General features: G+C 42.9%; 1 protein-coding gene across 1 annotated transcript in view; it reads right to left on the bottom strand.

Annotated features, from left to right (window-relative positions):
• Nucleotides 1-26,987, bottom strand: part of CPSF3 (cleavage and polyadenylation specific factor 3) — a 45,224-nt gene extending 18,237 nt beyond the window's left edge. Inside the window, exons 1-10 of the mRNA XM_059405126.1 lie at nt 26,774-26,987; nt 22,232-22,295; nt 20,995-21,092; nt 15,110-15,238; nt 13,708-13,885; nt 12,012-12,101; nt 10,301-10,451; nt 4,537-4,712; nt 3,144-3,302; nt 2,197-2,343 (exon numbers count right to left, since the gene is read on the bottom strand). Of these exons, the coding sequence (XP_059261109.1) occupies nt 2,197-2,343; nt 3,144-3,302; nt 4,537-4,712; nt 10,301-10,451; nt 12,012-12,101; nt 13,708-13,885; nt 15,110-15,238; nt 20,995-21,092; nt 22,232-22,295; nt 26,774-26,823 (1,242 nt within the window). The 5' untranslated portion in view covers nt 26,824-26,987. The remainder of the gene's footprint in view (nt 1-2,196; nt 2,344-3,143; nt 3,303-4,536; nt 4,713-10,300; nt 10,452-12,011; nt 12,102-13,707; nt 13,886-15,109; nt 15,239-20,994; nt 21,093-22,231; nt 22,296-26,773) is intronic.
• Nucleotides 26,988-27,032: the final 45 nt, after the last annotated feature.

Here is a 27,032-nt window from a genome sequence, read left to right as displayed (position 1 = left end):
GGCAGAGGCGTATGGCCAAGTAAGGAGCCCCGACCTTGAGGTCTGGCACTCAAACACAAATCCTGGCTCCTTAAGCACTTCTGAGCTACATCAACTTGGGCAAGTTACTTAACATCTCAATTTTCTCATCTACAAACAGTTGTTGGTTGTAAGGGGTAAGCAAGTTGATACACATAAACCAGAGTACAGGGTGCCATGTTGACTCAGTCGGTAAACCCTTGAGCTCAGGGTTGTGAGTTCGAGCCCCGTGTCAGGGGGAGAGATTACTTAGAACATGAGTACAGTACCTGGCAAATGTAAGTAATAAACACTAGCTTTTACTTGTCGTTACCCTTAATACTACTGTTACTCTAACATGCAGATCATACTGTTGCTGACCTGGTTACTGAAGGAAAGCAAGCATCGAGTTCAATCCAGGAATTTAAACTGTCGGCAGAGAGCGAGCCTGGAGAGCAATGAAATGGGACTGAGGAAGAGGCGGTGGAGCTGACAGAAAGGGCAGTGCGGTCCCTCCTCGCCGGTGTCAACACGTGCAAGCGCATCCGTGACCCACACACAGGAGGGGGCCTGGGAGGGGCCCACACGTCACGAAATCCACCAGTTCGCCAAGCTAAAGAGGAGGCGAGAAATCTTTCTCCACCCAAGACTTTGCTTACTGAGTGAGCGTCACTGGGAAAGGCCTGCAGGGACTCCCAGGCCAGAAATCACTCACAACTTAACACACGAGCACAGGAAAGGACGCTCAATACCACGAGTCATTAGGATAGTGAGAACCAAAACCACAAGATGCTGCTTCACGCTCACTAGGAGCAGCGGTGATTACAAAAGGCAAATGGCAAGTGTTGGCGAAGATGCGGAGGAATGGGAGCACTTGTGCCCTGCCTGGGACGCGGGGGCGACGCAGAATGGCCCAGCCACCTCGGGAAGCTGAACGAGCCTCCGAGCCGGCGAGCCCACTCCTCGGTTCATAAACTGAAGGAGTGAGGACAGGGCCTCACACAGAGGCTCACAGGTCAGGCTTCACCGGGGCGTGTGTACACCGCGTGCCTGCGTGTGATCTATACGGACAGCAGCATGTTGTTCACCCACACAGAGGAAGGGAGTCAGATTCGTGCGACTATCGGACCAACCTTGAACGCATTCTGTGCAGTGCTGTAGGATTTCACTGACATGCACTGTCTACGCCAGGCAAATCCAGAGAGACAGAAAGTAAACTGGAGATTACCTGGGGCTGGGGAGGAGGAAATGGGGAATTTTTGCTGAGTAGGGAGTTTCTGTTTGGGGTGATGAAAAAGTTTGGGAATAGGGGTTGGTGACGGTTGCACAAACTGTGAATGTGATTCACACCATGGAACTGTCCAGATAAAAATGGCAACTTCCATGTCACATATATTCTACCACAATGAAAAAATTTAAGGAGAAAAAGACTAGCAAAAGGCTGTTTCCTCTAAACTACTTTTCAATAAATCTAGGAAGGGCACTTCATCCTTTCTTCCCTGCCCCAAATTCCCAAAGTGTCCTGTTGATTAAAAATACTTTTTTTTTTTTTTAAGCTTTCCCCTTATCCCTCCCCAATCCCACCAAAATAGAATTGTTACTTTTGTATTACATGAAGCTTACAAATATAAACAAATCACATCAGTCAGGAGCTATGTGATTTTGTATCTATTTGGATCTTTAATTTTTACTATTAGATGATCTTTCTCTTCTTTCCATTTTACTGAGCATTTACTCCCTGCCAGGCACCATATTACATGCTTCAGATCTATGTCTCTCATCCCTTCTTCACAATTACCTTATGAGGTATTATTATCCCTAATTACTAATAGGGCACAGAGAGGTTAAGTAACTTGCCCAAGGTTACCCAGCAGGTAAGAGATGGAGCTGAGATTCAAAACAAGCAGTCACAAGCAAAGCCTGTGCTCTTAGGTTATGAGAGAGGCTGCAGAAAATGACAGAAAGAGCACTAGAGTTGGGATTAGGGGATCTGATGAGGGACTTTGGCTAAATGGAGACAGAGTGCACCGCTTGCCTAACTCAGAAGGGAGCTGCAAAGGCCAGGTCCAAGTGCTCCCAGAAACACTCTGTGAAAAGGGCCACCTTAATGATAGGCAGTGTCTGATTTGAAAACCAGCTGTGGTTTCTTGGGTATGTTTTCTTCCTCTTTAATGTTATAAGTCAAAGTCATAGACTAACCACATGAGGCGGTTTCAAAGCACGAATAAATTCACTGGTTTGCTGGTAATCTGTGTGAGCAGAGAAAGAAATGTAATCAACAGACATTTTCAGTGGTAACTTCTGTCCAGACATGGTAGTGATTTCTTCTGGCTCAGACATGATATGCTGTTAAAAAACAAAACAAAACAAAAATAAAAGAAACAAAGCAAATAAACTACCCAATCAGAAAAGAAAAGTACATTTTCTATTTGTTAATGCAGCTACAAACTCTTACGTTAAATTTGGGACCTTTAGCACGAAAAGCATTCTAACCATCGACTTAGTAAATATCAAATATTATTTTCTTGGTCAAGCAAGTATTTAATCAGGAAAGTAAGCAGGTTAACTAAAATTCAATGTACTTAGAGTACTGGAAGTGGCAATTGTAACTTATGGACAGAAAGGCAAACTTGGATTCCCAGCTATTGTCCTGCTCTAAAAAGTCACCTTTCAGACAGATGTGTTTCTATTCTGGAAATCTATTTTAAATACATGGCCAACATTGTGTGACTTGAGAATACCCTAAAGTAATAAAAAACGGTCACACTGGGGAATCACAAAGTATTTTAAAAACTAAGGCAAGTTCTACAAAGAGGAGCTAAGAGGATGCGAGGCTGGGATGTTCAGAAACAGCTTCTGGAGCTCTGCACGGATTTCCCACCACGTGCACTTCCCCGAGCTAGCATCGACTGTGTATCAGCAGGAAGACAGGCAATCGACCCAGACACCTCCTGTGACTTTTCAAGAGGACACACACTGGCAAACTTCTTCTTCAGTGAATGAGGGCATCCATGTTTTTGCATCTGTCTCAGATCGGTTCCTTCCCATAGTTTTTACTGAGACCGGATGGGAGCTTCTCAGGCTTTAATGTGCCACCTTGGCAATTCTGATTAGGAGTAACACAGTGGTCTAAGACCATGGCTGACCTTGGCAAGTGTCCCTTCCACACAGTACCCTGCTATAATGACGCCGTTCCTCTTATCCGTGCACCAGCTTTCGAAGAGCTCCCTGGATAAGCCGCTCTGCATCATGCCTGGGGAGGCCATGACGACGCTGGGACCGATGTCATCGAAATGATCCATGCTCTAGGAGGGGAAAAAGGAAAGGTAGAGGCATGCTGAGTACCAGGGTTTAGCAAGGCATTCCTCGTTTTTAAAGAACAAAAAGCCAGGTAAAAAGATGAATCACACTACTGAAAGGGTCTCCATGAGACTTGTAAATATTTTAAGTCCAGTTTCTAAGACCCTAAACAATTTAGGCTAGGAATAAAAGGGGAACAAAGTGATAAAAGGCAGTTAGTTCACAGGAACCTTTTCAATCTCCTGCTGGTATTAATGGGCAGTAATAGGATCATTTTCATTGCTAGATATGCGGGCAGGAAAAAACCAAGAGTCAAACGGCTTTCTATCTGCCCAAGATAGAACCCGGAAAGAATTTTCCCCGCTCACAATGGCCTTGTGTGTGCTTCGTGAGTGTTTTGAGCTGGCCTAGAAATCCAACCAAAAGGTTCAACGTTGTTTCTAGGGAAAACTTGGCTCTAATTCTTAAAAATTAACTTAAAAAAAAAAAACCCAGTATTTTATGAATAGAGCCCATTTATAAACTAGAAGATGACTTATAACCTCAATTATTTGGGGCATTATTTCTAATAAAACAGTATTTTTCTAAAACTATTTTTTAAAAAAGATTTTATTTACTCACTTGAGACAGAGAAAGAGAGAGAGAGAGAGAGAGAGCGCATGAGCAGGGGGAGAGGCAGAGCGAGAAGGAGAAGCAGACTCTTCCCTGAACTGAGAGGCCAATGTGAGGCTCGATCCCAAGACCTGGAGATCATGACTTGAGCTGAAGGCACACGCCCAACGATCTGAGCCACCCCGGAGTCCCTAAAACTATTTTTTTAACTAAAGAAAATAAGGTTTTATTGTTTATTAGATGCTCTACAAAAGTAAACATAGAAATTTTCATACATGGAATGGGTAATGGGAATCGGAAAGATGATTAATTAGAGCAAGAATAGAAGAACTTAATATATAACGTAAGATATTTTCCTCATCAGGACTTCCTGTTTCTATGGCAGAGAGACCCAACTTAATCAGTAGAGTAAATACTGAGAATGTATGCAGATTTTGAGCAAGGGGCAAAAACTGTTGAAGCAGGAAAGAATGCCAATTGCTAAACTATTGTCTTCCTGCAGAAAAACAGGGCCGGCTAGAGAAACAGCAAGACCTCAGCACGAAGGACTGGGCCCCGGAACTGACGGCAGGCGGCTGTGAGAGCTGCTGACTCACCTATGACCCCGGGTCCCTCCCCAGCACTCACCTTGAGGTTACTAATGTGCTTGAAAACAAAGGGATTATTGATGTTGATCTGTTTGCGGATTTTGTCATTCATGGCATTTACATACGTCTGGTACACGGCCATGCACTTCTTGGCCAAAGAGGATGCGTAGTATATGGGAATGTCATGGAGTTCTGGGTGATTCTGCCAGTACTCATCTAGACAGATTTTATAAGAAACAAATTTCGTTTTGTTATGTGGGGTAAAAAGTTCAAATAATAAATGACAACCAAGAAATAAAAGCATAGGATTATGTATATATGGATTTACAAAAGTATATTATAAATACTTATGTATTTATACAACTACATATATCTATCTCCCTCTCTCGCAATTTCTATAAATGACTAATTTAAGTGTTAATAGCAAAGATATCAAGGTTTGGAACCCCCTGGAGTGTTAGCAATACAACTGGTAATTACGAGCTCACAATTTCTTCAACATGCCCGCTGTCTGCAGAAACTGTCACCCTGGTTAAGGGTGAGCCACATTTAAGACACTGCTGTGCACGGGGATGGAAAGTGGGGGGCGGGGCTGCTGGTCTTGGAACTTGGTTGTTTTCCGTGAGGCCATCTCCTTTCTCCGGTCCCTTCTGGACCTTTCAGCAGGAGGCCTCCTCCTTGTGGCTCTGCACCTGGTGGGCTTCTCACAGGGCCTGGCCCGTGGCCCAGCCTGTGGATACCAGGTAACAGTAAGTGGGGGGGTCCTTCCTGGGACACATTCCTAGCGGATCTCGCCTCCTGCCCACAGGAGAGGCCCTGCTCCGTGCCGGCTTCCCATTTTTCCTGGACAGTCTGGGGACACGCACACCTTCCTGAACATTCAGTCTTGCTCCGGTCAGGCAGCTTGCTGTAGGCTGCTTGTAATCCAGGCTCTAACTCCTGCCCCTTGGTTTCCCTAGTGGCCCTGCAGCTCGGAGGCAGGGAGGCGAGCAGCACGGGCAGCGGCTGCCATCCGCTGGGAGTGCGGAGCAGGGTTCCCAGCGTGTCGGCGCCCACAGACCGCATCTTACAGAAGGAACAGAGGCTCAGAAATATAAATCCCTTGCCCGAGATGCACAACCAGAATGTGGGCAGCTAGGATTTGATACCCACGGGTGGTCCAAGGCTCTGGGATGCAGCCTCTGGTTGGAAAGGATGATTCTTCATTCAACACACGTTGGCCTCTCTCGTGCTCTAGCTCTGGGGCAAGGGGTAGGGGCTATCATGGAGCCGAGGGAGGGATTTCCAGACTCTGAAGGTTTCCTATGTGCCCAGCCCTGGCTAACATTTTTTTTCAAATTGAGGTACAACTGACATATGATATCCTATTAGTTTCAGGTGTATTTCACAGCAATTCAGTATTTTTTATACACTACAAAATGATCCCCACGGTAAGTCTAGCTATCACCGGTCACTAAAGTTTTTACAATACCACTAACTACATTTCCAATGCTGTGGACCACATTTCCGTAACATCTTTATCATCTAACTGGAAGTTTGTACATCTTAATCCCCTTTACTTATTTCGCTCGACCCCTAAGCCCTCCCTTGTCTGGTAACTAACAGTGTTTCCTGTATCTGTTTGGTTTGTTTGTTCATTTGTTTTTTAGATTCCACATGTTAAGTGAAGTCATATGGTCTTTCTCTCTGACTTATTTTGCTGCTTAATACCCTCTAGGTCCACACGTGTTGCAAATGGCCAGATAGTTCTTCTTTATGACGGAGTAATACTGTCCATTGTCTCTATGTACCATAGATTCTTTATCATTCATTCATCAGTGAACACTTAGGTCATTTCATGTCTTGGCGACTGTAAACAACGTTGCAATGAACTTTGTCTTTACACTGGTGTTTTCATTTTCTCTGACAAAAACCCAGAAGGAGGGCTGCTGGGTTGTATGGCCTTTCTAGTTTTTATTTTTTTGGAGCCTCCAAACTGTTTTCCAGTGGCTGCACCAATTTACATTCCCACCAATAGTGCACAATGGTTCCCTTTTCTCCATATGCTCACCAACATCTCTCTCTCTCTCTTTTTTTTTTTTTTGGTCTTTTTGGAAATAGCCATAGCCAATCTGGCAGGTGTGAGGTGGTATCTCACTTTGGTTCTGATTTGCAGTTCCCCTGATGACGAGTGATGTTGGATATCTTTTCATGGGCCTGTTGGCCATCAGGAAGTCTTCTGTGGAAAACGTTTCTTCCAGTCCTCTGCCCTTTTTTTTAAATCAGGTTTTTAAAAATTTTAAGTTGTGCAGGTTCTTTATATATTTTGGTTATTAACCCTTTATCAGATGTATGATTTGTAAATATCCTCTCCCATTCAGCAGGTTGCCTTTTCATTTTGTTTAACATATTTTAGAGTTCAAGAAAATTAGCCTGGCTCTAAATTAAGCTTACAAAATCAAAACTTATTTCCTGAAAAGAATATTGTGATCACATGGAAGATTTTAAAAACAATAGAAGTTTACGGTGAGTAACAAATCATAATTTATTACCCTAGAGGGACCCTAAATTCTGGCATAGCTTTAAATAGAAATGTACTCTCAATATTTCAAAGACTTATCAAAATTAGGCTTTTTGTAGTCAGACTTCGTTAGTTACAAAATAGGACTGCCAGAGTTAAAATTGTTACAGAACACTTAAAAACAGAATAGTCAGGGCCCCTGGGTGGCTCAGTGGGTTAAGCCTCTGCCTTTGGCTCAGGTCATGATCTCAGGGTCCTGGGATTGGGTACCGCATCCAGCTCTCTGCTCGGAAGGGAGCCTGCTTCCCCACTCTGCCCCCCCCCGCCCCCCGCCCGCCTCTCTGCCTACTTGGGATATCTCTCTGTCAAATACATAGATATAATCTTTAAAAACAATAACAACAACAAACAGGATAGTCACATTCTTGTTTGACTATATTTTTTAAAAAGCTGCCAGTTGCTGATTATAAAGGAAAACTGTATGGGCAATACACCTTTAAAGGAAGTCTCATTTTAGAGGAAAACTCTCATTAAATTCCAAAATATTATAAGAGTAGAATGACCAAAAGATATCATTTATTCTCCTAGGCACACCTGCATTTAGGAAATGTATTAAGTGCCTAGTATCCAATTTACATTTATTATTTCCTTTTTTTTTTTAAGATTTTATTTATTTAATTGACAGAGAGAGACACAGCGAGAGAGGGAACACAAGTAGGGGGAGTGGGAGAGGGAGAAGCAGGCTCCCCACTGAATAGGGAGCCCCATGTGGGGCTCGATCCCAGGACGCTGGGATCATGACCCGAGCTGAAGATAGATACTTAACGACTGAGCCACCCAGACATCCTACATATTATTTCTAATTTTTAAAAACAACCTTATGAAGATTCATCTTCATCCTATAGATTAGGAAACAGGCTTAAAAAAAGATTGAAGAGTTGGGAATGTTATTTTTTCTACTTGTCTTATTAGTGAAAACTCTGTAGAAGGACAGGGACTTTTCCCGTCATACAACGTGACAAATCTATTTCCTGCTTTGCTCTCTGGTTTATTCTGCTCATGTTTTTACAGATGTAATTAAAGTTAATAGTGTCAAAGTTTTCTATACACTTTCATGTATTTCTCAAATACCTTGCAATGCATACTACATCCCAAGGTCATATCACTTCTCATATTTTTTTGTATTTTTATGGAAAAATTTCAAATGTCAAAGAAAAGTTAAATAACTTGGCTTCAAGATCATATGGCTAGAACACAGAAGAGGTTTGAAACCACTCGTCCCAATGACCATCCTGTCCGTTATGCTACATCGAAAGGGAGAATTTAGGGGAAAAGGAATAAGCAACCGAGTAGAGCAGTCCTGGTTCAGAAAAGGAATCAGAACACACGCCCTGACGGTAGACTCGCCAGAGAAAAATGCTGAATGCCAAGTTAAACTTGAATTTTACATAAAAGAAAAAAAGGTTTTCAGGGTAAGAACATGTATTAAATATTTGAGACACTTGTGCTAAAATATTATTTATCTGAAATTCAAGTTTAGCTGGCTGTCCTATATTTTTATGTGCTGAATCTGGCAACCAGTGATGGTAACAACATGGTTTCCCCTTCCCAGTTTCCTCTGTTCTTTAAATTACTTTGTTATGGAGAATTTTCATTTATTAATTTACCTTATTTTTAAAAAGATTTTATTTATTTATTTCACAGAGAGAGACACAGCGAGAGAGGGAACACAAGCAGGGGGGAAGTGAGACAGGGAGAAGCAGGCTTGATCCCAGGACCCTGGGATCATGACCTGAGCTCAAAGCAGGTGCTTAACGATTGAGCCACCCAGGCACCCCTATTTAGCTTATTTTAAAGATTTTATTTATTTTCAAGAGAGTAGGAGCCAGGGGAGGGGGAGAAGGAGAGAGAGAATCTCAAGCAGGTCCCCCACTGAGCACAGAGCCCCACGCACGGCTCGATCTCACCATCAGTTCAACACTTCTAAGGATGAGTTTGACGTGCAGTGAGAAAAAAAGAAACCCGGACTGGCTAGCGATGCCAGAAATGCTGCTCCTACTACGTCCTATCACAGATGATCCTCCCCATTTTTCCTTTCCAGTGTAATAGGGACAGACTTATCTTTATCATCCTACAGATGGAGGTGAGGGCAAGAGCTTGATGTCACCATTTCTAGCTCTTCAAACTGAAGCTGCCAACACAGTCTTTAAGGGGAGTGCTTTCCACAAAAAGCGTCACAGAATGTTCTAGTTAGAAGGATCATTAAGTATAAATATACGCAGAAAGCGACACCCACTGTCCTCTGGTTACAAACAGTTACATATGCTCATTGAAGCATTTGGAAAATAGAGAAAAGCAGGAAAAAGAAATCATCTACTTTCTCACTGTCCAGATTTAACATCTTTCCAGTCATCTGTATGTTTTTTTTTTTTTTTTTTAAAGATTTTACTTATTTATTTGACAGACAGAGATCACAAGTAGGCAGAGAGGCAGGCAGAGAGAGGGAGGAAGCAGGTTCCCCGCTGAGCAGAGAGCCCGATGCGGGGCTCGATCCCAGGACCCTGAGGTCATGACCTGAGCCAAAGGCAGAGGCTTAAGCCACTGACCCACCCAGGCACCACCATCTGTGTATTTTTAACTAGGACTGGAGTATATACTGTTTTGAACCCTAATTTTTTTGTGCAAATGATACCTTATGTGAAAGTATACAATTACTCAACTGTGATAAGACTTTTTTCCTACAAGGTGATATTTACTGGCATGATAGTTCTTTAAAAATACTAAAATGATGGGGGCTCCCAGGTGGCTCAGATGAGCATCTGACTCTTGGTTTCGGCTCAGGTCGTGACCTCATGGGTCACGGGATTGGGCTCCTCGCTCTGTGGAGTCTACTTGAGATTTTCTCCCTCTGCCCCAGCCCCCCAACCCGTCTCTCTCCCTCTCTAAAATAAATAAATAAATAAATCTTTTAAAAAACTACTAAAATGATGAATACCCTTACTTATAAAATTTTCTTTGTATCATTTATTCCCACAGGCAGTACTGCTGGGTCAAAGGGTGACATATTTTTAGGACTCAGCTCACTGCAGAGTTCTAAGGCTGTTGGCAACTTCCAGAAAAGGGCACCACTTATATTCCCAGTAGAGGTGCCCAAGGGTCACTGTTCCTCTGGGCTTTTATAGCATTACATATTTTTAGATGAAGCCCAGAAAGGCAGAATGACCTATCCGAGGCCAGGCAACTACCTTGATAGAAAAGCAGTCCGAGATTCTGAGAATCGCCCCCGCAAAAGGAAAAGGCATACCTAAAATCAAGAGCAGCTCCTGAGCCCTTCCAAGAGCAAAGACGGGAATGAGACCTCTGCCCCCTCTGTTCACAATGTCGTGGACAGTGTTACAGAATCTTGCTTCTCGCTCCTCACGCTTCTCATGGATATGGGTCCCATAAGTAGATTCCTAAATGACACGTTGGAAGTAAGAGACTGAGAATGACAACTCCCAAAGAATATGAAAGTTAAACATCAGTAAGATGCAGCGACAAAGTGACTCATTTGTCCATTAACATGCCATTTACTGAACACACTGCTATAATACTAACTGGAAAGAAGAGCAACTAAAAACGTTAGAATTCAGATCTGCCTCCGCAGTAAGAAATTTTTAGAAAGAGGAATCCGGAAAAAATTTAAAACTGAATCTTCCCTGTTCAAGATAATTCTTTTTTAAACCATCTTGCTTTCCATGGATGGGAAAAGGGGTATTTCTCCCATCTTTGATAAACCAGAGCCTGTAAAACACAAATAGATATTGTTTCTAATAGTTCTGTTTAAGAATATCCCTTAAACCTCACTAGGTCTGGCCCACTGGCCAGCAGCATGGGTGTCCCCGGGAGCTTGTTAGACGTGCTGAATCTTAGGCCCCAGCCCAGACCTACTGAATCCAACTCTGTATTTTAATGGTATGACCAGATGATTCATATGCAACATCAAAATTTGAGAGGTACTGCTCTAAAGTACCAGATATAATGAAAATAACTTTTTTCTGATGGTTAAAAAAAGCAACACAAAACTTCCCTTAAATTAAGATCAATTTATATGTGGGGTACCATTAGCTGAGTGAAAATGAATTCCTTTATGTGTTGCTTAGGGATAGCAATATGCTGGGGTCTCTCATACTTGGGCCATTGGGGGATGTTACAGGTGGTGAGGGAGAGACAGACAGTTCTTCCTTCTTACTAAATATATTTGGTGTATATATACATATATATATGTATATATACACCATATATATATATATACCATAGGCCCAAAAGATCTCTCTCCTAATCCCTAACCTCACTGTCACCAATACACATATTTTAATTTGTTTCTCATCAGCCGCCATCCTACCCCTCACCAAAAGCTCTGGGCAGTGACTTGCAAACTAGCAGGCAGCTGGACGACACACACATAGAAAGTTAGCAGGGGCGATGAGCTGAAAGACAGCGACCATGGAAAAGGCAGTGGGGTCACACCATTTCTATATAACCCCCTTAAGATGTTCTATGAATTTGGGGTAATTCTCTTAGATGAAAATACTTAGTCTTTAGAGGAGGTGGCCTATCATCTCTGATAGGAGACCAGAGTTAACACATTAAATAGCAAGAAGGTGGAGCTGTGCTAAGAGAAGAAAAAAAAAATTAAAAATACTAGTAGGGGCGCCTGGGTGGCTTAGTTGGTTAAGAGCCTGCCTTCGGCTCAGGTCATGATCCCAGTGGAGTCCTGGGATCGAGCCCTGCATTAGGCTCCCTGCTCAGCAGGAAACCTGCTTCTCCATCTCCCTTCACCCCTCTCCCTGCTTGTGCTTTCTCTTGCTCTCTCTCAAATAAAATCTTAAAAAATAAATAAAAATAAATTTTAAAAAACACTAGTTCATTTACATCTGATAACTAGTATTATGAAAATGGTATCATATTTTTTCCCCACTGGAAAAAATCCTGCTTCCATTACACTAATTAAAACAAACAGCACAAATACTTACAATAATAAGAATATCAGGTTTAATATTGGGAATTTCAGCTGCCATTAAGTGTCTGTCTTCTTGTCTTGAGAAATCACCTGTATACAAAAGCTGTGAAAAAAAGCTAGACAGTTAGGATTTTGGAAGGATTTGTTTTACTAGTGAAGACATTAAACTCATAAAATCTAAAGGTGAAGTTCAGTAGAAAAAACAGCCTACAACTGATGAAATTTAGATGCAATACTTAATTATGTGTGATTAAAAGTATTTATGTGTAAATACAAGATGTATCTCAGTTCAGTTACACAAACCGTGCAGTGTTTCCATTATTCACTCTAACTTGGGGGAATGATACACTCCCAGACGCACCCAGCACAGACAAGCCGTGCATTAATAAACCCAAGAAGTGCTCTGAACACCGGGGATAAAAAGGGCATGATGAGGAAAGAAATCTACTGAGGTATATGGAAAAACCATCTAAAGCGTAAGAGAAAAACACAGGGTATGCATCAAATTTCACACGGGAGTTCAGATCTGCATTTGGGCTCTCTGCTTATTTTTTGTGCTTCTGAGCAAATGGTAGGGATAAATGATTGAGTAGTACTTAGTACAACTGGATGTGTAAACAGTTCAAATCAATGAGCAGCTGCTAACAATTCAAGGCAATATTACTCCAGAGCATTGACTCTCAGCTCTGCCTACACAGAGGAATCACCTAGGAAACTTAAAAAGGAAGGAAAAAAAGACCAAGGCCATACCCTCAGAGTCTGATTTGATGAGTATTTTTTTTTTTAAGATTTTATTCATTTATTTGACAGAGAGAGAGAGATCACGAGTAGGCAGAGGCAGGCAGAGACAGAGAGGGAAGCAGGGTCCCCGCTGAGCAGAGCCCGATGCGGGGGCATGATCCTAGGACCCTGGGATCATGACCTGAGCCGAAGGCAGAGGCTTTACCCACTGAGTCCCCTAGGCACCCCTTGATGAGTATTTTTAAACAGGGTCCCTAAGTGTCTCCAACATGCAGCAGACGTAAAAGCTGGTGCTGTCCTCCATCTACGTTTTACAAGGATGGTGGCAAGGATTCTGATGAACACCTGTCACTCATGCAACGCCCCGCCCCTTTCCGGGGCTTCTTGGTGAATCCCAGAACACCAAGGCCACAGGAATGCCCAACGAGGGTTGAAAACAAAACAAGTACAGCCACAAAGAAAGCTCTGCCCTCATCATTTTTCTAAAGGACCCTGGAGAGAATCAATCCTATGGCACTGTGAAGGAACTTTTGTCTTTTGAGAAGCTTACTTTACTCTTTCTAATTTTGATACAGGAAGTCTTACTGTGGGGGTATGAACTGTGATATTTAAAAGGAAAAAGCAGGGGCGCCTGGGTGGCTCAGTGGGTTAAAGCCTCTGCCTTTGGCTCGGGTCATGGTCCCAGGATCCTGCAATGGAGCCCCACGTCGGGCTCTCTGCTCAGCGGGGAGCCTGCTTTTTCCTCTCTCTCTGCCTGCCTCTCCGCCTGCTTGTGATCTCTGTCTGTTAAATAAATAAATAAAATCTTAAAAAAAAAAAAATGAAAGGAAAAAGCATCATAGGATAAATTTTATCCTATGTTCAGTGTTTGACACCTTGCAGTCCTAGGGAATTTCCTTCAGTGTTACTTTGGGGCACAAAGCTCTCGCGGATTTCTCTTGGGGACGAAGCTGTAAGAGCGGGAGTACCTTCACACCCGCGATCTCAATCATGAACATGGCAGCTCCGAGGACGTGGCCCGCGTGGTAACACCAAAACTTGATTCCTGCAACTTCTTTAACTTCATGGAAGTTGATGGTTTCAATTTTGTCCATGCTCTCTTCCAGATCTGTCTCCGTATACAGCATGTCGTCTGCTGATATATTACTAAATATTTAAAAAGGCCAACACAAACAATTAAGGGCAAGATTTTTTAAACTCTTTGAACTCGAAGAGACTGTCTGTGAACGGAACAGCCACAAAAGTTCTTTCACTGTATGGATTATGCAACTTAGAATCTCTTGGGACATTTTGGGTATTTTTTGACTCAGTAGTTATAATAATAAAAAGGTTTAGTGTGTACAGCTATAAAGTATGATTTTAAGCAAAGTGCATAGTACTCTTATGATGGTATTTCTCAATGTTTTTGTCTGCCCCAACACTCCTGAGATAAACTCGCTCAAACACTCACACATACTGAACCACAGCAGAGTTTCCCATCAGGATGTGAAAAGACTTCTCTACAAAATGTAGTGTAAGTTTTCTCCTGGAAATTATGCTAATGTACTTCTAAAAAAGCAAAAGGGAGTGGTGGTTAAGGCCACAGACTCTGGTGCCAGATCGCTTGCATCCAAATCCCAGCTTTGTTTCTTCCTATGACCATCACAGGCAAATTACCTAATCTCTATGTGTCTCAGTTTGATCACCTGTAAAACGGGATTCGTAACAGAACCTACAGCATGAAGTCAAGATGAAGATGAGTTAACATATGTTGAGAAGTGAGGACTATGTCTGCACATGGTTAGCATTATTTAAGCGGTAAGCAGTATAATTACTAAGGGTAACTCTTCCATTCTTTTACATTTATATGTGAAGAATAACAAATTACCTCTGAGCTACTTTTGGAATATACAGATGTAAACTTTTGAAGGCTAATAATTTATCCCGTAGGTATCACAAAAATGCTTCTAACTTTTCTTATCCTCTTATAACTAGAAAAAAAAATCCTCAGGAATCTTTTTCATTTACGATAGTAATCTGCTTTGATCAAATACTCTAAAATAAGATTTCAGTCTCTTATTAGTATATCATACACTTGATCTCAAATTTTAATAAAATAATAAAATTCTGTTTACAAAACATTGTTAGCATACATTGTAATTCACCCAAATTACAAAAATTTAAGGATGTAAAAACTTCACTAACACTTTATGGTCAGGAAGGTGCTGTGTTCACGATGGGTATTTAAGGAGTTGAAACTGAATGACAAATTAATGACAGCCTTGTGCATAAAAAAGAGTGTCTCACTTCCAAACACAAAATGGTTCATAACTTGAACTTTATGTATTCTGCAGAAGCAAATTCCTGTATGAATCCAATAAAGCAATTCACCTGACTTTGACGTAATCTGAAAGAAGCCATCTATAAATAGCTTTCGTGGCATGAGTCATAAATGTTCTTCCTTTGAAACTCGTCTTCTGTAGAAACCAGGGCAAGGCTCCGCAGTGATCCAAATGGAAACTTAAAGAGAAACAAAAAGATTCGGTCAATTCTTAAAATACTACCCATCATGTACCATATGGAATGAAACTGCTGCTCATTGTACAGAAAAGCCCTATGTAACAGTTGCATATGAATACTTTTGGAGCATCAAGAGGAGGTTATGTACAAAGGAAAGGAATGGAGCACCCCGTTCTGTAGGGCTGGTGGCAAAGGGATCCCAAGACCCAGATCACCACCCCAGCTGCAACTAAGAGCCAGAAGCTCAACTGACTGTTCTTTTGGTTTCCATTTCCTTGATTTCTGCTCTGATCTTTATTAAATCACCTCTCTTGCTGGGTTTAGGCTTTATTTGCTGTTCTTCTCCAGCTCCTTTAGGTGTAAGGTTAGGTTGTATATTTGAGACCTTTCTTGTGTCTTGAGAAAGGCTCACAGTGCTATGTACTTCCTTCCTAGGACCCCCTTTGCTGCATCCCAAAGGTTTTGAACAGTTGTGTTTTCACTTTCATTTTCTTCCCTGAATTTTGAATTCTTCTTTAATTTCCTGGTTGACCCATTCATTCTTTAGTAGGATGCTCTTTAGCTTCCAGGTATTTGAGTTCTTTCCAAGTTTCCTCTGTGATTGAGTTCCAGGTTCAAAGCATTGTGGTCTGAAAATATTCAGGGAATGATTCTAATCTTTTGATACCAGTTGAGACCTGAGCTGTGACCCAGTACGGGATCTACTCTGGAGAATGTTCCCTGTGCACTCGAGAAGAATGTGTATTCTGTCGCTTTAAAGACGATGGAATGCTCTGAATATATCTGTGATGTCCATCTGGTCCAATGTGTCATTCAAACCCCATTTCCTCATTGATTTGTTAGACTATCTGCCCATTGCAGTTGAGTGGGGGGTGTTAAAGTCCCCTACTATTACTGTATTATTATCGATGTGTTTCTTTAATTTTGTTGTTAATTGATTTATATAATTGGCTGCTCCCACATTAGGGGCATAAATATTTACAACTGTTAGATCTTGTTGGATAGACCCTTTAATTATGATACAGTGTCCTTCCTCATCTCTTATTACAATCTTTGGTTTAAAATCTAATTTGTCTGAAATAAGGACTGCCACCCCAGCTTAGAACAGATCAACGAAACTAGGAGCTGGTTCTTTGAAAGAAATAAGATTGATAAACCACTGGCCAGACTTATCAAAAAGAAAAGAGAAAGGACCTAAATAAATAAAATCATGAATGAAAGAGAGATTACAACCAATGCCAACGAAATACAATTCTAAAAACATATCATGAGCAACTATATGCCGACAAATTAGGCAATTTGGAAGAAATGGATGCATTCCTAGAGACATTTACATTACCAAAACTGAAACAGAAAGAAATAGAAAATCTGAACAGACCCATAACCAGCAAGGAAATTGAAGCAGTAACCAAAAATCTTCAAAGAAACAAGAGTCCAGGGCCAGATGGCTTCCCATAGGAATTCTACCCAACATGTAAAGAAGAATGAATACCTATTCTTCTGAAGGTGTTTCAAAAAAATAGAAATGGAAGGAAAACTTCTAAACTCTTTTTATGAGGCCAGCATTACCTAGATCCCAAAACCAGGCAAAGACCCCACCAAAAGGGAGAAATTATAGACCAATGTTTCTGATGAACATGGATGAAAAATTCTTGCCAAGATATTAGCCGGTAGAATCCAATAATACGTTAAAAGGATTATTCACTATGACCAAGTGGGATTTATTCCTGGGCTGCAACAGTGGTTCAGCATCCACAAATCAATCAACATGATATACCACATTAATAAAATAAAGGACAAGAATTGTATGATCCTTTCAACAGATACAGGAAAAGCATCTGACAAAGTACAACATTCTTTTGATTAAAACTCTACAGTGTATGGCTAGAGGGAACACATGTCAATATTGTAAAAGCCATCTATGAAAAGTCCACAGTGAATATCATTCTCAATGGGGAAAAACTGAGAGTTTTTTCCCCAAGGTCAGGAACACAGCAGGAATGTTCACTCTCACCACTCTTATTTAATATAGGACTAGAAGTCGTAGCCTCAGCAATCAAACAACAAAAAGAAATAAACAGCACCCAAATCAGCAAAGAAGTAGTCAAACTCTCACCCTAAGCAGATGACATGATACTTTATGTGGAACACCCAAAGACTCCACCCTGAAATTGCTAGAATCATACAGGAACTCAGCAATGTGGCAGGATATAAATCAAAGCAAAGAAGTCAGTTGTGTTTCTATACACTGAGACAGAAGAAAGAGAAATTAAGGAGTCCATCCCATTCATAATTGCACCCCAAATTTTAAGATGCCTAGGAATAAACAAAACACACAAAGACACTAACCAAAGACACAAAGAATCTGTACTCAGAAAACTATAAAGTACTCATGAAAGAAATTGAGGAAGACAAAAATAAATGGACAAACATTCCCTGCTTAAGGACTGGAAGAAGAAATGTTAAAATGTCTATGCTACCTAGAGCAATCCATACATTAAATCCAATCTCTATCAAAATACCATCAACTTTTTTCACAAAGCTGCAACAAATAATCCTAAAATTTGTATGGAACCAGAAAAGACCCCGAATAGCCAAAGGAATATTGAAAAGTAAAACCAAAACTGGTGGCATCACAATTCCAGACTTCAAGCTCTAACACAAATCTATAATCTGGCACAAAAACAGACACACAGATCAGTGAAACAGATTAAGGAGCCCAGAAATGGACCCTCAATTCTATGGTCAACTAATCTTCAACAAAACAGAAAAAACATCCAAAAGAAAAAGGACAGTGTCTTCAACAAATGGTGTTAGACAGCTACATGCAGAAGAATGAGACTAGACCATTTCCTTACAGCACACACAAAAATAAGAACAAGATATTGTTCCTATTTTCAAAATGGATGAAGGACCTAAATGTAAGACAGGACGCCATCAAAATCCTAGAGAACACAGGCAGCAACCTCTTCGACCTCTGATGCTGTAACTTCTTACTACACACGTCTCCAAAGCAAGAGAAACAAAAGCAAAAATGAACTACTGAGGGCGCCTGGGTGACTCAGTGGGTTAAGCCTCTGGCTTTGGCTCAGGGTCCTGGGATCGAGGCCTGCATCAGGCTCTCTGTTCAGTGGGGAGCCTGCTTCCACCTCTCTGCCTACTTGTGATCTCTCTCTCTCAAATAAATAAATAAAATCTTAAAAAAAAGAAAAAAGAACTACTGAGACTTCGAGACAAAAATCTTTTGCACAAGAAAGGAAACTGTCAACAAAACCAAAAGACAACGGACAGAATTGGAGAAGATATTTGTAAATGCTTCGTATCCAAAAATGTATAAAGAACTTAACAAACTCAAAACCCATATAATCCACTCAAGAAAAGGGCAGAAGACATGAACAGACATTTCTCCAAAGAAGACATATAAATGGCTAACAGAAACATGAAAAAATGCTGAACATCACTTGGCATCAGGAAGTGATCAAAATCAAAATGAGATACCACCTTACACCAGTCACAAGGGCTAAAATTAACAGGTCAGGAAAGGACAGGTGCTGGTGAGGATGAGGGGAAAGAGCAACCCTACTAGACTGTTTACACTGTTGGTAGGGATGCAAACTGGTGTAGCCACTCTGGAAAACAGTATGGAGGTTCCTTAAAGTTGAAAATACAGCAACCCTGTGACTGAGCAATTATACTAGGGATTTATCCCAAAGATACAAATGTAAGATCCAAAGGGGCACCTACATCCCAATGTCCACAGCAATAGCAACAATGTCCACAATAGCCAAATTATGAAAAGAGCCCAGATGTCCATCAATAGATAAATGGATAAAGAAGACGTGGTTCATATATATGATGGAATACTACTCAGCCATCAAAAAGATGAAATCTTGGGGCACCTGGGTGGCTCAGTGGGTTAAGCCGCTGCCTTCGGCTCAGGTCATGATCTCAGGGACCTGGGATCGAGTCCCGTATCGGGCTCTCTGCTCAGCAGGGAGCCTGCTTCCTCCTCTCTCTCTCTGCCTGCCTCTCTGCCTACTTGTGATCTCTCTCTGTCAAATAAATAAATAAAATCTTAAAAAAAAAAAAAAAGATGAAATCTTGCCATTTACAATGACGTGGATGGCAACAGAGGGTATCATGCTAAGTGAGATAAGTAATTATCATATGAATCACAGAAAAGTAATTATCATATGATCTCACTCATATGTGGAATTTAAGAAACAAATAGGGGAAGGGAGGAAAAAACAAGATAAAATCACAGGGGGAGACAAACCACAAGAAACTCTTATCATAGGAAACAAACTGAGGGTTGCTGGAGGGGAGGGTGGTGGAGGGATGGGGTAACCGGGTGATGGACATTAAGGAGGGCACGTGATGTAATGAGCACTGGGTGTTGTATGACTGATGAATCACTGACCTCTACCTCTGAAACTAATAATACATTATATGTTAATTAATTGAATTTAAATAAAAATTTTTTAAAAAAGCTCTACTGATATGAATAATAGTGAAGAAATAGGTACTGGTTCATCTGACATTGCATTATCTTAATGGATATGTTAATATTTTATGAGGAAGATGAATTCCATTTAATTGGAAATTGTTATTGCTTCAAAATAATCAGTGTAATGCGATACTCTTCAATTTTAATAACTGGTTTGGTTTTTTTTTTTTTAAGATTTTATTTACTTATTTGAGAGAGAGAGAACACAAGAGGGGGAAGGCCCAGAGGGAGAAGCAGACTCCCTGATGAACAGGAAGCCCAAGGTGGGGCTCTATCCCAGGACCCTGGGCTCATGACCTGAGCCAAAGGCAGATGCTTAACCAACCGAGTCACCCGGGCGCCCTCTAATAACTGTTTTAACACAGATCTTTAACGGAGTTTTTAACACAGTTATTGAAATATGAAAGAAACAGACAACAGTGTGTAATACTGTCTTTTTATAATAAAGCCTTACCAAGTGTCCACTCATGGGGACACAGTTTTTGAAACTGAAGAAAATGCTGCAGTCAAAGAATACGTTGCAAGAAAAAGCAAACAAATAAACTAAAGCCTGACCTTTGAAAAATAAGTGGTGGAAAATGGCCCAATTAAAAAACAATCAAAAAAAGAAGTTCAACCAACTGAGCCACCCTGGCGCCCCTAAAATTCTTTTGATTAAGCATCCGACTCTTGGTGTTGGCTCAGGTCATGACCTCGGGGTCGTGAGACCAGCTGCACAATGTCAGGCTCTGTGCTCTGTGGGGGGAGTCTGCTGGAGAGTCTCTCTCCCCGTCTCTCTCTGCCCCTACCCTTACCACTCTCGTGTGCTCTCTCTAAATACATAAATCCTAAAAAAAAATTTTGTTTTAAGTAAACTCTACCCTCAACGTGGGACTCAAACTCATAACCCCGAGATCAATAACCACATGCTCTGTGGACTGAGGCTGCCAGGTGTCCCAGAAAACACGCTTCTAAAACACCAGAATCAGGCGCCCGAGTGGTTCAGTCAGTTAAGCGTCTGCTTTCGGCTTGGGTCATGATCCCAGGGTCCTGGGATGGAGTCCCGCATGGGGCTCCCTGCTCAGCCGGGAAGCCTGCTCCCCCGCCACCCCCTCTGCTGGCTGCTCCCCCTGCTTGTGCTCACTCTCTTGTCAAATAAATAAATAAAATCTTAAAAATAAAATAAAACATCAGAATCTTAAAATCTGATAATGATCTTTATAGCAATAGTTCTTGAAAAAGAAAGTCGTTAATAAAGAAAATAACTTACTGACTGATTAACAGGAGATCAATCTCAGCTGGGTCAATTAAATCGATATAAGGAAGAGCGTCCATTCCTTCTAGGCCAGGGTGGATCCCACAATCCAGCTGAAGGAGCAGAGAGAAGGATCACAATCCCCTACACGTTTTATTAACACTTGCTTAATAGCCAGTATTCATAACAATCTACCAACACAATAATCAAGAAGGACTGTATACAGTAACATCCGCGATGCAATTCTTATTAAACATTTCAAATATGCCATTAACAATTCTCAATTTCCAAAACAAATAGAAAATACAGATCACATTAAAGCCATAGGATACAAGATAAAAGATACCTTCTCTTCAGCTAGTTTTTGTGGTCACTCTAACAATGCGTGAACTCTTGTTCAAAAACTTTGGTATCAGAAGATGGTGAGCATTTTAAGTTTATGGACTCATTACTCCCAGATCTGGCTCTAGTGAGAAGAGTAATCAGAAATGGGAAACTTTCCAGAAGAGAGCAACTGAAATATTTTAAGGCGATGGGGAAGGAATTCTTAAAGTCAGCCATTCATGACTTACCTGTTCATTCCGGGGACATTACTAGCACAGTAATACAATAAATGACTAAAAAACCAATGGTACCTGACATCTGCCTGTTCTGGAATGATTCAGAGAAGCAGAGAGGTGGGACCACAAGAACACCATGAGCCTTCAAGCCTTCGAAGTACCTATCTCGCGAGGACTATGTCATCATCTCTTCTAATCCCTCTGTCTCTCACGGAAGGAAATGGGCTTAGAGCCGGACTGCCTTGCCCAAGGTCAGGGGCCCTGATGCAAACTTAGGTATCTAAGCTGCCGAACCAGGGCTCTGTCACTCCAGGCTGCACGGGGGTTGCTGGAGCTCCCCGTGGGCGTGGGCACCCAGTTCCTTGGCGCTCTGCCACTGGGGGTGGGGGCACCTGGGAGGGCAGTTAGGTTGGCTCGACCCTCCAAGAGTAGAAGAGGGACCTCGAAGAAGCAATAGTTCAGGAGACCTGGTTGACAATTTTACAATCTTAGGCTACATCTTCTCAGTTTAATGCTTTGTCAAATTACTAAGTCGAAGTGTACACTATTACTTACATTCACGTTACAGCACAGACTACATATACCGACTATGACATTTTTCTGGGAGCTAAACAGAGAACTACAGTTCTAGAAAAGATCGAACCCCCCAACCAGAAAGAGTCATACCATTGTCCCAACTACAACATAATTACCATTATTTTTCTTCCTTTGAACTCCAGGATAATACATGATCTTCCTACTTCCTGCCCAGCTCCACTGCAAACATTCAAGGGAAGAAGAAAAGATGATTAAAAACAATCAAAATCAAGCCCAATAAATCCAAACATTTTTACAATGTAAATTATGCCCCATTTGATGAGAGCACTTATCTGAGGCAGCTAAGAGTTTGAGAAACTTACACAAAGACAGAGAAGAACATGTCTAAATGGGAAAAGATGGAAAGTGACCCTTGGGAGTTGAGGGATTTTACAGCTGCTAAGCTGGTGAGAGGAGATGGCACAGATACAAGAAACCCAAGGTTAAGCTCAGTCTTCTGAAGGTTAAGGTTAAATCATGATGTAATGGAAATCTGGCAGTTATGCAGACGATGGGCTCATACTTCCAGGATTAGCACTTAAATGTAAACCTGTAAGCACTTCAAAATTCTTTTGTTGCCTTTAAGAGCATAATATGTATTTACATTTTACATTATAGCTTAAATTTAAATAGACATTTTATTCATAGCCGTGCATTTCAGTCCCTTTGCCCTCTAACTTCTTATTTCAAGACACTGGATGCCAAGCACTTCGACGATTTTCCTTTCTTCTTAAATGAGTACAACAGCCTTAAATTCCAGTTATCACAAGATGCACCTGAAGTTCAACCTCACCTGTTTTTCCAGCCCCTCACCTTCTCTGATGTCTTTCCCCACTCATCTAGGTAACATTTCACTCACTCATTCAATACCACAGTGCAGCACATGGAAACGCCGTGATCTCAAGGAACCTGGGCCACTTCCTGGGAGACACACACGAGGTGGCTCCCCAAGCGGAGACCCTAGCGCGGGGCACCATGTTGATACAGAAAATCAACCAACCGCGCGCTACCATGAATTCCTGGCCTCCCGCTCTCACTGGCCCACCAGGCAACCTCTTAAGCATCCCTAGCTCGGTTTCCTCTTCTGGTTTCCATAGCAACTGTTTCAAACTTTGTCCCCGTTCCCCATTCTATCTTCCTCTTCACTCGAGGCAAGAGCCTTCTACAGCTCATCTTTGCCTGTTTCCTCGACTTCACTTACCAACCCAGCAGCACTGTGTCTCCCTCCACTTTTCCCGGAGCGATACGGCCGAGCTCGCTTACTGTCCCAGGCCCATCTTGCCACCACGTTCTCCACTCTACATGCTCTGTCCTCCTGAGGCCCCGGACGCCGCTGCTTCACAGACTCTGCCCTTCCCATCTACCTTCGCCTCACAACGGACACGTGCTACTGTGTTCTTGCCTGAAAATTAAAATCCTTCCACTCTGATTTCCTTTAGTCCCGTAATTCCTTTCCCCAGCCCCCTAAGAGCTGTGCTCGCTCCCGCTGCTGGTTCCTCACCTCCCGTCCCTCGGTTCCCCGCAGGCTGGCTTTGGCTAACCTCTCCCCTGGATCTGTACTTGCAACGTGGCTCTTTGTTGCCAAGTGCAAATAGCCTTTCCCGCCCTTGCCTTGCTCCCTGCGCAGCCCGTCACCCCTTGCCGACATCCCTCTCTGAGAGCTTCTCCCTTGACATTTGAGTCGTGACCCTGGTTTTCCTCCGGAGTTTCCTTCATACTCAGACGCCTCTGCCCACACTTCATATGTTAGTACTGCGAGGGGCTCTCCTTGGCCCACTTCTCAGGCTTTGTGATCTTTGGTCTCAGGTTTTTGATATGCTGATGACTTCCCAGTCCATATCTGTAGCCCAGATGGATTTCTGAATTCTAGACCTCTGAAATACACTTGGCATTTAGCTCTTTCTCCTGGGCTATCACACAGGCACCTTATGTTCAAATGTGCCAAACCAGTTTTCACCTCAAGTCCCTTTAACTTGTTTTTTCCCCAGAATAGCCCTCAGATATTGACACGATTGGCTCCTTTGTTTTATCTGGGTCTCAGTCCAAACGTCGCCTTCTGAGCCTCCTCTTTTTTTTTTTTTTAAAGATTTTATTTATTTATTTGACAGAGAGAAATCACAAGTAGATGGAGAGGCAGGCAGAGAGAGAGAGAGAGGGAAGCAGGCTCCCTGCTGAGCAGAGAGCCCGATGCGGGACTCGATCCCAGGACCCTGAGATCATGACCCGAGCCGAAGGCAGAGGCTTTAACCCACTGAGCCACCCAGGCGTCCCTGAGCCTCCTCTTGACTACCTTCTCTCGTTTGCCCTTCGCACAACTCTATCATAACATAACTACATGAAGTTACTCCATCTACGTGCTTACGGTTTGTTCCTCACTATGAAAATGAAGATGCCGTATGAGCAGAGACATCGTCTATGTTGTTAACTACTATTCAGCTGCAGCACCTGATATGGAAGAAATCTCAAGAAATACTGACTAGAAACTCCCAAATTATAAACTTTGGAAACATTATGCTAAGTGGGAGAAGCTGAAGCCAGTCATAAAAGGTTACATATTATATAATCTCATTTAAGGGAAATGTCCAGAATAGGCAAATCTATAGAGAAGGAGAGTGGTGGCCAGGGGCTGGGGAAGTTGGGGGGAAAAGAGAGTGACTGCTGACGGGTTCAGGCTTTCTTTCTGGAATGACAAAATGTTCTGGAATTAGACAGTGGTGATGGTTGTACAAGTCAGTGAATATAGCAGAAATCACTGAATTGTACACGTCTAATGAGTTGTATGGTATGCAAAGTATATTTCAATAAAGCTGTTATAAAACAAAAGAATTCCCAAATTTATTCCAGACCTGCCCCAGCTCCCGCACTCCTCGAGTGAATAACACAACTTTTTACCAGTTGCCCAACCCAGGGATCCAAGGCATCCTAACACTCCTCTCCACAAATACCCCTTCCAATATATCCGAGGAGCTACAAAACTATAAATAAAGATTTCACTTCCTTAGTTTCTGAAACCTACTTCTTTCCAACTCACTGATGTTCGTTTCATTCATTGCAAGCTCTCACTGCTTTTCACCGGCATTATTTCAATTTCGTCCTCCTGGATTCCCACCACCAAACCCACTCTTAGTCATCTGCTACACTGCTGATAGCAGTGATCTTCCTAAGCACAGTTCCTATTATATCCCTTCAATGCTTAAGCCCTTCATTGGCTCCCTAGAACGGACATGATAAATACACAGACTCCTTAGTATATATTCAAGCTGGTCCCTGAAAGCCTCTCCCACCTCATCTGCTAATCTTTCAGCCACAGCCATGAGGAAACCAGCCACAAACTGTGACCACTCTCATTTTCACCTGTGCCACTTCTGCTGCCTGGAACATCCTTGCCCAGCACTTGACCTGTCTTCAATTCCTACTTGTTCTTTAAGGTTCAGGTCATGCACTGTATTTTCCAGGATGCAGGAACTAGCCTTCTCTTCTCAACTTGTAGAAATCCCTTTTCCATAACTCTCCCAGCACTCAGTGCATGCCGACGTGTACATACACTCAAAATACACCACTTACTGAGCACCTACTATGATCCTCACAGTAAGTGAGACCATATTAATTTCATGTGAGAAAAACAGGTTTGGGGAAGTTGCTGTCCTAGCAAGTGAGAGAGTAGGGACTGAATTCCAAGTCTGACCCAAAGTAAGGGTCTCCTATTATTCCAAACTGTCCTTCCGGAACTTTTCACTTTGCACTGCAATTCTTTCTGAAAGGGTGAATTCAGTTAACTTGGCGCTGTCTTATTCGCATCTCCAGTGCTTAGTGCGGTGCTGGACACTCGGTCAGTGTCTGCTGAACACAGGAAGAGAGGGCAGGTGTGAACTAGGCAGTGGGAAACTTGCGGTCGGTTCCCAGGAGGTGCTCAACTAGTCCTTACGAATGGATGAGCAGACGCCGTCTGCCTTCTGAAAAATGCACAAGTGAATGAGAGGCTAACCTGCATCTAATTACATGTCCGTGAATTCAAATTGCTTGTCTACCAGGAAAGGTTCTCCACGGCTCTTTCCCCCTCTTAGCCCACTTCCAGATCTGCAAAGCGTTTCCCGGGCAGAAGGCCATCGCCACCGAAAGACGAGCCTTCTCACGGACAACCGAGAGCTGAGCTTTTGTCCTTAACACCTCTGCTCGTTCCCTCTCCCGTCTGTCTTATTCTGGGGGGTCTGAAGTCAGAACGCCCACACTCACAGCTAACCGATTCCCTCTTTCGCACCTTGCTTGGCAAACGTCCAGTCCTGGAGGAAAGAGCGAACAGATTCAGTTCTCCACACCGCCACAGCCTAACCCAGGTCCGCCTCTCATCCCGCCGCCACCAGCATCAGCGCCCTCCCAGGCTCGCCACTCTGCAGCGCCCTGGGGCCCCGACTGTTCTTCCCGCCCCCGCGGCATCTTCTGAGATCGAAAAATAAAGCCAAGTCCCATTCCCCCCAGCCGGCCCGCTCCGATCCGCCGCTCTCCAACCCCTTCAGCCTGAGAGGCCGGGCCGGCAGCTGCGGAACGCGGCCGGCTCCAGAGGCCTGCCGGCGAGGGGCGACCTAGAAGGCCAACACCCGGCCACCCCGCCTCGCCTCCCACAGCCCGTGGCTCCGTTCCCTCTCGCGCTGGGCCCTTACAGGGGTCGGATCAGCAGCTGGTCGCTCTCCTCAGCAGGAATCGCAGACATCTCGGAAGTCTGAAGGCGACGCGGGGCTGAGGAACAGGTGGCGGGAGTCTTCTAAGTAGAAAGCAGAGCCACGGGGAGCCAATGGCAGAAAAACCCCATCTACCAAGGGCACAGCTTCCGGCACTCTGGCGCCCGCGACGCTAGGCCCCTCCCCCCGACTTCCGGTCGCCGCCCCTAGGGCGCGAGGTTCCTCCCCCAGTGGAGCCCGG

Source organism: Mustela nigripes, chromosome 7 (assembly GCF_022355385.1).
Source record: "Mustela nigripes isolate SB6536 chromosome 7, MUSNIG.SB6536, whole genome shotgun sequence".
In the NCBI taxonomy this organism is placed as follows: domain Eukaryota; kingdom Metazoa; phylum Chordata; class Mammalia; order Carnivora; family Mustelidae; genus Mustela; species Mustela nigripes.
Note: the sequence above shows the minus strand (reverse complement) of the source record. Positions and strands in the feature narration are given on the sequence as shown.